Source organism: Temnothorax curvispinosus, unplaced genomic scaffold (genome assembly GCF_003070985.1).
Source record: "Temnothorax curvispinosus isolate PA1 unplaced genomic scaffold, ASM307098v1 QBEX01014393.1, whole genome shotgun sequence".
NCBI lineage: Eukaryota > Metazoa > Arthropoda > Insecta > Hymenoptera > Formicidae > Temnothorax > Temnothorax curvispinosus.
Genome location: NW_020224173.1, coordinates 1 through 11,087, shown reverse-complemented (window position 1 = coordinate 11,087; position 11,087 = coordinate 1). Strand labels below are relative to the sequence as shown.

Here is an 11,087-nt window from a genome sequence, read left to right as displayed (position 1 = left end):
GATACAAATCGATGGTACGCTGCGGTGAACGTCGCTGCGGTGTAGTCGCTGACAAGTTCGAGATGTATGGCCTTGGTTGTCAAACATATAAACAATGCGATGTACGCCTTATGAGATTTCTGACCGCGACCGGGGGCTGTCCGTATGGCGATGGGCCCTGCGTAATCGACACCCGTATGCAGAAAAGCGCGGGAGACCCGATTTACTCGCATCTCCGGTAGCTCACCCATGAGTTCGTTTGACACTTTGGCCGCTTCGCGGGCGCATCGGACACACTTGTGTAGAACGAATCGAACCGTAGCGCGAGCACGCAGTATCCAAAATTCCGTGCGTAAGGACGCGAGAGTGAGTTGGGAACCCCCGTGCATTGTGCGGAGGTGGTGGTGCTCGATGATGAGAGTTAAAAGCGGATGTGATCGAAGGACGATGGGATGCTTCATCGTTTCTGGGAGGTTAGACTTTTGGAGCCGGCCGCCGACGCGGAGCAGGCCGTCAGAGTCAATGTGCGGATGCAAGGATCTAAGCGGGCTGGCTTTCGGCAGCGCAGTTTTGTTTCTGAGGCTCGCAATTTCGTCGCGAAACGTATCGTTCTGCATTGATCGCAGCCAATAACGCTTTGCGTCCTGAATGTCGTCGGTGCGAAGGAGTGGGGGGCGAAGGTCGCGTGCTGCCTCGGCCTCGCGAGACTGGTTGCGGATGCGTGCCCGCCTGACGAAGCGAAGCATATACGCGGTAACTCGTAAAAGTTTCGGCCAAGATGAGAACCGAGAAGCGAGATCCCACGGTTCCGAGGGGCTTAGAACGCACACGACTGGTTGAGGTCGTGCTTCTGGAATGCCGTCCGTAGCATCATGAGCGGCTGGGAGATCGCGAACGGGCCAGAACTCGGGTGATTCTTTCAGCCACGACGGGCCGGTCCACCATAACGGATGTAGCTGAATCTCGTCGGGAGCGAGACCGCGCGACGCGCAGTCCGCAGGATTGTCGTGAGTGTTCACATGACGCCAAACCACCTCGGGGAGTGCCGTCTGAATTGCCGCGACCCGGTTGGCGACAAAAGTTTTCCAATGAGAAGGAGATTTGCTAAGCCATGCCCGTACGATGTCCGCGTCTATCCAACAGTGGCAGTCGCCCAGCGGAATTTGAAGGGTGGTGCGGACGAAATGCATGAGACCCGCGAGGAGATGCGCGGCAAGTAATTCTAAGCGAGGCACAGTGATAATTTTTAGGGGAGCAACTTTTGATTTTGCTATGAGAAGCGAGACGGTGACCGTTCCATCCGCAGCGTACCATCGACGTGCACCGTTCGAAGATAAACGGCGGCAGCGTAGGCTTTTGTGGATGCATCGGAGAACCCGTGTAGGGCGAGATGCAAGGTGTCGGCGCCTTGCTTTGTCCAGCGGGGTATTTGGACTTGATTCACGCACGGAAGCTTTGAATGATATGATACCCATGGACGGAGATGAGTGTCCGGAATCTCATCGTCCCAATTTATTTTTAAAAGCCAGAGTTGCTGCATAAAAATTTTTGCGGTGACGACGACCGGGGCCACCCAGCCGAGCGGATCGAACAGTTTGGCAATAGTTGAGAGAATGGCGCGTTTTGTTGTGCCGGGATTTTGGGTAGCGACTTGAAATTGGAACACGTCCTGAGGCGGATTCCAGGCAATCCCGAGAATTTTGAGATGCTCATCGTTCTTGAGAACTTTGGGATTCGCGAGGCCATGATCGGAGGGATCGAGGTCGGCGATGAGCTCCGGACAATTACTTGCCCATTTTCGGAGACGAAAACAACCTTTGGCCAATAGTGCATTTACTTGATCCCGGGTTTGACGCGCGAGAACTTTGTCGTCGGCGCCGAAAACACAGTCATCGACGTATGTTTCTTCGAGTAGGACGGGAACCGCGAGAGGGAATTGCGATCCCTCGTCGGTGGCGAGCTGCTCTATGGAACGAATGGCTGCAAAGGGAGCATAGGCACAGCCATACGTGACGGTTAGCATCCGATATTCTTCGACGGGATCCGAAGGAGAGCGACGCCATAAAATGCGCTGATAATCTGTGTCGCGCGGGTCAACACGGATTTGCCGATATATTTTCGCTATGTCGGCGGTAAAAACATATCGGTACTGCCTCCATCGGAGGATCACGACGACGAGATCACGTTGGAGTTTTGGCCCGATCAGGAGGTGATCGTTTAAGGAGGTGCCATTTGTGGTTCGCGCGGAGGCGTTGAATACAACGCGGAGACGCGTTGTTTCGCTGGTGGCTCGTACTATGGCGTGATGCGGAATGTAGTATCGTTTAGTGACGTGAACGTCGAGATCTTCCGGGGGGATCTTGGCCATGTGGCCGAGCCTTTCGTACTCGTCCAGGAATTCGCGATATTCGGAAGCGGTGGTCGGCTCACGTTCAAGACGGTGTTCTACGCGCCTGAGACTCGAAAGGGCGGCGAAGCGGGATTCGCCTAACTGAGGGAGGCCGCGTTTGAATGGTAGCCTGACAACGTACCGTCCTTCAGGCGTGCGAGTGTGCGTGGTTGCGAAATGTTCCTCGCATTGGAGTTCCTCGGGACTCATGTGAGCTTTCCGGGGAATGTCTTCGACCTCCCAAAAGCGACGAAGGTCGGAGTCGAGGTCATCGAAAACGGTTCCGTGATGGATTTGCACGGATTCACGGGGAAGAGAGGAAGGAGGGGAAGCAACGGGACCGGAGAGTATCCAGCCGAGTGTGGTATTCTGAGCAATCGGCTCATTTTCGGCACCTTTCCGAACTCCCTCCAAGAGTAAGAAACCGAATAAATCGGCACCGATAATTAAATCGATCGGGTCGAGATTCATGGGTTCGCTATCGGCGAGCTTGAGTCCTGTGATATGCTTCCATGAACGCATGGAGTTGACACGGCTCGGCTTATACCGAGTGAGCGATTTCATGATGAGCGCGGTTGTCGAATAGGCGGGCCCATCGCACGACGTGGGAGTTAATGTGATTGTAACAGCGTGGCGTATGATGGATTTGGTATCGCCAATGCCCGTGACGCATACGGAGCGTGAGATCTTCGGTAATCTCAGGCATTGGGCGATCGACTCCGTAATCAAGGTAGCAGCAGACCCTTGGTCGAGAAGGGCTCGAATCGTGACCGCACGGCCGTCCGATGAATGCACGCGAACGCGCGCGGTGGCGAGTAGAATTTGCGAATTCGGCGACACGGTTTGCGAGACTGTATGTGACGCGACTTCACTTTCGATTTTTTCGATTGCCGCTACCGTGACTGCGGATTCTGCTGGTTCGGTTTCATTGTTTTTGACGGACGCATCGAGATGCAACAAAGTGTGGTGTCGCTTGCTGCATTGCTTGCAGCTGCGGGAGCTTGTACAATCTTTGACCGGATGCTTTGCGCTGAGGCAATTGAAGCAACGCTTTACTTTTCGGATGAAATCGGCACGTTGAGCCGGTGTTTGATTTAGAAAGGTGGAACATTGGTACAACAGGTGACTTTTTTTGCACAGAGGACAAGATAATGTCGCGGTCGACGCCGCGTGTGATGCGAGAGCTTTGTTTTTCGGTTTAGAAGACTCCGCGACCTTGGGAGTCACGGGCACGATAGCCTCTAGCGCGCGAACTCGCGATTCGAGAAATTGATCGAGTTCTGTGTATTTAGGATACTCTGCCGTATCCCCGAGCTTGAGTTCCCACGCCTTTCTCGAGAATTTATCAAGTTTTTGCGCAACGAGAAATACTAATACGTCATCCCAATGTTCCACCGGACGCCCTAAATTTTGTAAAGCTTGTATCGCGGCGTTCGTTTGATCGCGGAGGTTCCGAAGGTCTTTGGAAGTTTCGGAGACCAGCGCCGGCAGCTGGAGCAGCGTTTGTAAATGCCCGGTAATTAGACGACGCTTATTGTCGTACCGCGATTGCAGGATGTCCCACGCGACCACAAAATTTGCTTCGGTAATCGCGAGATGAGTCAACACGTTACTTGCGTCCCCTTTTACACACGAGCAAAGATAGTGCATGCGGTCGACATTAGAAATGGTGGCATCGTTACGAACCAGGGAGGTGAAGCGATCTCGAAAACTTTCCCATTTGTCAAAGCTGCCGTCGAACGTCGGTAAGTTGATCCGTGGCAAGTGAGAGGACGGACGGAATGAGTCAGCCAGACCGCTTACGTTGATCGTTGAGTGGTGGGGTGGCTGTGGTTCGAAGGTGGCCAGCACCTCTGCCATGAAGTCCGCAGCCTCGTTGTAGACATCCTCGCAGTTCTCGAACAGATGGTTTTGAAAGTACGAGTGAGAGGCTTTCAATTTATCGTCGGCATAGAGAACGAGTTTTCCATCGAGCTCCTGACATTTAGCGAATGTGTCTTTGAGACCGGCGAGTCGCTGTCGAGTTACGGCTTGCGTCATCTTCGCTTGCCCGAGTTTCTTATAGTTGGCCAGCGCTCTCGATATTTGCCCCATGAGCTGAGTTTGCAAAGCGAGAAGTTCATCGCACGATGACATGGTGATTGGAATACACAACAAGTTACAGAGCGGGAAAGTCGCTAAGTTTCGTTCTCCTTGACGTCGATCCGGCTCGAAGGACCAAAATGTTTGTTGTGTTGACACCACGGACGCTGTGTTTCAACCTTGGCGGAAGGTTCGATCGTCAAGGCAAAGGTCACTTTTCAAATTAACGACTTCGTTAGTTAGCTCAACAAATAATTTATTCCAATTAGGCGGAGGCGCGCGATACTGGACGCTGATGTGAGGCGTGCGAGTCGTCGTCGGCTGGTGGAGGCGCGCACTGCACCGGCGGATTGAAGACGGATTCGTTCGACACGGAAACGAGCACGGGCGTTTGTGAATTAACGATAACGGGCGCGTCGTGGTTTCTGGAGCTCTGGACCTCTATTCTGTAACTCTAACGACAGTGTCGGTATCGTTATGTCGTCGTTGCGCAGCTTTTTTTCCATATAGTATACCTGCGCAACGACAACGTAACGATACCGACACTGTCGTTACGAGTTACAGAATAGGGGTCCTGCTGAACGGGCTCGCGCGTGGAAAATAGGCACGTCCGTTTAATTTGCGCACCGCGGTTGCAACTCCGGAGGCAGACAGTTCTTTCACACAGGGTGTAGGCAGTAGGTTGTCTACGATTACGATTATCAACTCGTTCGGATTGCGTACGAATAGACAGTAGTTGCCCGGCACGAATTCGAAGCGTTTCGTGTGGTAGCTAATTGCCGACTCGACTATCGAGAGCGACGCACATGTCGATCGTCGGTGATCGCGCAAACTTGACTGTTTCGGTGGGAGGGGAATTCGCACGTGTAACGACGGGCCATGCGGTCCAATAACGAGAGGGCTTATCGCAACGCGACGTTGCTCGCTGATTCCGGAACATACCGCCCGCCTCGAATAAATACATTCGAAATTATTATTTTACAACATATGTCACAACGAGGGAAAATAACAAAAATGTGTCAATTAATGAGTGGTGCCGCCCGCCATGGCGGAATCTATGGGCTGTTCGTTGTTGATGTCCACCGGGAGGAAGCACAGTTTAGTTATGGGGCGCTTGTACTCCGACCGACTCGTCCTCACGGTGACGACTCGGGTCAAACCGTCGTCGCCTGGATGACACACGGTTATGCGCCCGAGTTCCCATTGGCTCGGCGGCGCGAGCGGGTTGCGAATGAGGACGATTTGACCCAGTCGGGCTAATCGCTGAACGACGCGCCATTTCGGCCTTTGCTGAAGGGTGTGCAAGTAATCGTGCGACCAAGACTTCCAAAAACCTTCGGTAATTCGCTGAGCCAACTGCCACCGAGACAGTCGGTTTTCGTTAATGTCGAGCACGCTAGGCTCGGGCGAAGCCACAAGGGAAGCGCCTACTAAAAAATGACCGGGGGTCAACGCTTGATAGTCGTCGAGATGTTCGGAGATAGCGGCGAGAGGTCGCGAATTTAGGCATGCCTCGATGCGGCAGAGGATCGTTGTCATTTCTTCATAGGTAAGTGTATGAGACCCGATGCATCGCTTTAGGTGGTGTTTGACACTTTTGACACCAGCCTCCCAGAGACCGCCGAAATGTGGCGCGGCCGGAGGCAGGAAATGCCAGGTCGTTTTTTCGCTAGCGGAGCGATTGAGGAAGTTCGGTTCGCGAACGGCTTTATAGTAGGCGTCGGATAACTGCCGATCGGCGCCGTGAAACGTCGTTCCGTTGTCGGAATACATGTGCTGAGGCAAGCCTCGACGCGATACAAATCGATGGTACGCTGCGGTGAACGTCGCTGCGGTGTAGTCGCTGACAAGTTCGAGATGTATGGCCTTGGTTGTCAAACATATAAACAATGCGATGTACGCCTTATGAGATTTCTGACCGCGACCGGGGGCTGTCCGTATGGCGATGGGCCCTGCGTAATCGACACCCGTATGCAGAAAAGCGCGGGAGACCCGATTTACTCGCATCTCCGGTAGCTCACCCATGAGTTCGTTTGACACTTTGGCCGCTTCGCGGGCGCATCGGACACACTTGTGTAGAACGAATCGAACCGTAGCGCGAGCACGCAGTATCCAAAATTCCGTGCGTAAGGACGCGAGAGTGAGTTGGGAACCCCCGTGCATTGTGCGGAGGTGGTGGTGCTCGATGATGAGAGTTAAAAGCGGATGTGATCGAAGGACGATGGGATGCTTCATCGTTTCTGGGAGGTTAGACTTTTGGAGCCGGCCGCCGACGCGGAGCAGGCCGTCAGAGTCAATGTGCGGATGCAAGGATCTAAGCGGGCTGGCTTTCGGCAGCGCAGTTTTGTTTCTGAGGCTCGCAATTTCGTCGCGAAACGTATCGTTCTGCATTGATCGCAGCCAATAACGCTTTGCGTCCTGAATGTCGTCGGTGCGAAGGAGTGGGGGGCGAAGGTCGCGTGCTGCCTCGGCCTCGCGAGACTGGTTGCGGATGCGTGCCCGCCTGACGAAGCGAAGCATATACGCGGTAACTCGTAAAAGTTTCGGCCAAGATGAGAACCGAGAAGCGAGATCCCACGGTTCCGAGGGGCTTAGAACGCACACGACTGGTTGAGGTCGTGCTTCTGGAATGCCGTCCGTAGCATCATGAGCGGCTGGGAGATCGCGAACGGGCCAGAACTCGGGTGATTCTTTCAGCCACGACGGGCCGGTCCACCATAACGGATGTAGCTGAATCTCGTCGGGAGCGAGACCGCGCGACGCGCAGTCCGCAGGATTGTCGTGAGTGTTCACATGACGCCAAACCACCTCGGGGAGTGCCGTCTGAATTGCCGCGACCCGGTTGGCGACAAAAGTTTTCCAATGAGAAGGAGATTTGCTAAGCCATGCCCGTACGATGTCCGCGTCTATCCAACAGTGGCAGTCGCCCAGCGGAATTTGAAGGGTGGTGCGGACGAAATGCATGAGACCCGCGAGGAGATGCGCGGCAAGTAATTCTAAGCGAGGCACAGTGATAATTTTTAGGGGAGCAACTTTTGATTTTGCTATGAGAAGCGAGACGGTGACCGTTCCATCCGCAGCGTACCATCGACGTGCACCGTTCGAAGATAAACGGCGGCAGCGTAGGCTTTTGTGGATGCATCGGAGAACCCGTGTAGGGCGAGATGCAAGGTGTCGGCGCCTTGCTTTGTCCAGCGGGGTATTTGGACTTGATTCACGCACGGAAGCTTTGAATGATATGATACCCATGGACGGAGATGAGTGTCCGGAATCTCATCGTCCCAATTTATTTTTAAAAGCCAGAGTTGCTGCATAAAAATTTTTGCGGTGACGACGACCGGGGCCACCCAGCCGAGCGGATCGAACAGTTTGGCAATAGTTGAGAGAATGGCGCGTTTTGTTGTGCCGGGATTTTGGGTAGCGACTTGAAATTGGAACACGTCCTGAGGCGGATTCCAGGCAATCCCGAGAATTTTGAGATGCTCATCGTTCTTGAGAACTTTGGGATTCGCGAGGCCATGATCGGAGGGATCGAGGTCGGCGATGAGCTCCGGACAATTACTTGCCCATTTTCGGAGACGAAAACAACCTTTGGCCAATAGTGCATTTACTTGATCCCGGGTTTGACGCGCGAGAACTTTGTCGTCGGCGCCGAAAACACAGTCATCGACGTATGTTTCTTCGAGTAGGACGGGAACCGCGAGAGGGAATTGCGATCCCTCGTCGGTGGCGAGCTGCTCTATGGAACGAATGGCTGCAAAGGGAGCATAGGCACAGCCATACGTGACGGTTAGCATCCGATATTCTTCGACGGGATCCGAAGGAGAGCGACGCCATAAAATGCGCTGATAATCTGTGTCGCGCGGGTCAACACGGATTTGCCGATATATTTTCGCTATGTCGGCGGTAAAAACATATCGGTACTGCCTCCATCGGAGGATCACGACGACGAGATCACGTTGGAGTTTTGGCCCGATCAGGAGGTGATCGTTTAAGGAGGTGCCATTTGTGGTTCGCGCGGAGGCGTTGAATACAACGCGGAGACGCGTTGTTTCGCTGGTGGCTCGTACTATGGCGTGATGCGGAATGTAGTATCGTTTAGTGACGTGAACGTCGAGATCTTCCGGGGGGATCTTGGCCATGTGGCCGAGCCTTTCGTACTCGTCCAGGAATTCGCGATATTCGGAAGCGGTGGTCGGCTCACGTTCAAGACGGTGTTCTACGCGCCTGAGACTCGAAAGGGCGGCGAAGCGGGATTCGCCTAACTGAGGGAGGCCGCGTTTGAATGGTAGCCTGACAACGTACCGTCCTTCAGGCGTGCGAGTGTGCGTGGTTGCGAAATGTTCCTCGCATTGGAGTTCCTCGGGACTCATGTGAGCTTTCCGGGGAATGTCTTCGACCTCCCAAAAGCGACGAAGGTCGGAGTCGAGGTCATCGAAAACGGTTCCGTGATGGATTTGCACGGATTCACGGGGAAGAGAGGAAGGAGGGGAAGCAACGGGACCGGAGAGTATCCAGCCGAGTGTGGTATTCTGAGCAATCGGCTCATTTTCGGCACCTTTCCGAACTCCCTCCAAGAGTAAGAAACCGAATAAATCGGCACCGATAATTAAATCGATCGGGTCGAGATTCATGGGTTCGCTATCGGCGAGCTTGAGTCCTGTGATATGCTTCCATGAACGCATGGAGTTGACACGGCTCGGCTTATACCGAGTGAGCGATTTCATGATGAGCGCGGTTGTCGAATAGGCGGGCCCATCGCACGACGTGGGAGTTAATGTGATTGTAACAGCGTGGCGTATGATGGATTTGGTATCGCCAATGCCCGTGACGCATACGGAGCGTGAGATCTTCGGTAATCTCAGGCATTGGGCGATCGACTCCGTAATCAAGGTAGCAGCAGACCCTTGGTCGAGAAGGGCTCGAATCGTGACCGCACGGCCGTCCGATGAATGCACGCGAACGCGCGCGGTGGCGAGTAGAATTTGCGAATTCGGCGACACGGTTTGCGAGACTGTATGTGACGCGACTTCACTTTCGATTTTTTCGATTGCCGCTACCGTGACTGCGGATTCTGCTGGTTCGGTTTCATTGTTTTTGACGGACGCATCGAGATGCAACAAAGTGTGGTGTCGCTTGCTGCATTGCTTGCAGCTGCGGGAGCTTGTACAATCTTTGACCGGATGCTTTGCGCTGAGGCAATTGAAGCAACGCTTTACTTTTCGGATGAAATCGGCACGTTGAGCCGGTGTTTGATTTAGAAAGGTGGAACATTGGTACAACAGGTGACTTTTTTTGCACAGAGGACAAGATAATGTCGCGGTCGACGCCGCGTGTGATGCGAGAGCTTTGTTTTTCGGTTTAGAAGACTCCGCGACCTTGGGAGTCACGGGCACGATAGCCTCTAGCGCGCGAACTCGCGATTCGAGAAATTGATCGAGTTCTGTGTATTTAGGATACTCTGCCGTATCCCCGAGCTTGAGTTCCCACGCCTTTCTCGAGAATTTATCAAGTTTTTGCGCAACGAGAAATACTAATACGTCATCCCAATGTTCCACCGGACGCCCTAAATTTTGTAAAGCTTGTATCGCGGCGTTCGTTTGATCGCGGAGGTTCCGAAGGTCTTTGGAAGTTTCGGAGACCAGCGCCGGCAGCTGGAGCAGCGTTTGTAAATGCCCGGTAATTAGACGACGCTTATTGTCGTACCGCGATTGCAGGATGTCCCACGCGACCACAAAATTTGCTTCGGTAATCGCGAGATGAGTCAACACGTTACTTGCGTCCCCTTTTACACACGAGCAAAGATAGTGCATGCGGTCGACATTAGAAATGGTGGCATCGTTACGAACCAGGGAGGTGAAGCGATCTCGAAAACTTTCCCATTTGTCAAAGCTGCCGTCGAACGTCGGTAAGTTGATCCGTGGCAAGTGAGAGGACGGACGGAATGAGTCAGCCAGACCGCTTACGTTGATCGTTGAGTGGTGGGGTGGCTGTGGTTCGAAGGTGGCCAGCACCTCTGCCATGAAGTCCGCAGCCTCGTTGTAGACATCCTCGCAGTTCTCGAACAGATGGTTTTGAAAGTACGAGTGAGAGGCTTTCAATTTATCGTCGGCATAGAGAACGAGTTTTCCATCGAGCTCCTGACATTTAGCGAATGTGTCTTTGAGACCGGCGAGTCGCTGTCGAGTTACGGCTTGCGTCATCTTCGCTTGCCCGAGTTTCTTATAGTTGGCCAGCGCTCTCGATATTTGCCCCATGAGCTGAGTTTGCAAAGCGAGAAGTTCATCGCACGATGACATGGTGATTGGAATACACAACAAGTTACAGAGCGGGAAAGTCGCTAAGTTTCGTTCTCCTTGACGTCGATCCGGCTCGAAGGACCAAAATGTTTGTTGTGTTGACACCACGGACGCTGTGTTTCAACCTTGGCGGAAGGTTCGATCGTCAAGGCAAAGGTCACTTTTCAAATTAACGACTTCGTTAGTTAGCTCAACAAATAATTTATTCCAATTAGGCGGAGGCGCGCGATACTGGACGCTGATGTGAGGCGTGCGAGTCGTCGTCGGCTGGTGGAGGCGCGCACTGCACCGGCGGATTGAAGACGGATTCGTTCGACACGGAAACGAGCACGGGCGTT

General features: G+C 53.4%; 3 protein-coding genes across 3 annotated transcripts; all 3 read right to left on the bottom strand.

Moving 5' to 3' along the window:
- Positions 1–807: 807 nt before the first annotated feature.
- On the bottom strand, positions 808–4,504 carry LOC112464650 (the record flags this gene model as incomplete). The annotated part of the gene is made up of 2 exons (XM_025031785.1): positions 1,291–4,504; positions 808–1,201 (listed from the first exon to the last, which is right to left on the bottom strand). Coding segments are annotated over exons 1-2 (3,608 nt in total), but the record flags the coding sequence as incomplete, so codon positions are not given.
- Positions 4,505–5,473: 969 nt separating this feature from the next.
- LOC112464649 lies at positions 5,474–7,414 on the bottom strand. Its single transcript, XM_025031783.1, has one exon. The coding sequence runs from the start codon at positions 7,412–7,414 to the stop codon at positions 5,474–5,476; it is 1,941 nt and encodes a 646-aa protein (XP_024887551.1).
- An 80-nt stretch (positions 7,415–7,494) lies between these two features.
- Positions 7,495–10,749, bottom strand: LOC112464651. Its single transcript, XM_025031786.1, has one exon. The coding sequence runs from the start codon at positions 10,747–10,749 to the stop codon at positions 7,495–7,497; it is 3,255 nt and encodes a 1,084-aa protein (XP_024887554.1).
- Positions 10,750–11,087: the final 338 nt, after the last annotated feature.

Excerpts from the sequence above, each read along its gene's own strand:
- LOC112464651 (XM_025031786.1), bottom strand. The coding sequence starts at position 10,749 with ATGTCATCGTGCGATGAACTTCTCGCTTTGCAAACTCAGCTCATGGGG.
- LOC112464649 (XM_025031783.1), bottom strand. The coding sequence starts at position 7,414 with ATGCATTTCGTCCGCACCACCCTTCAAATTCCGCTGGGCGACTGCCAC.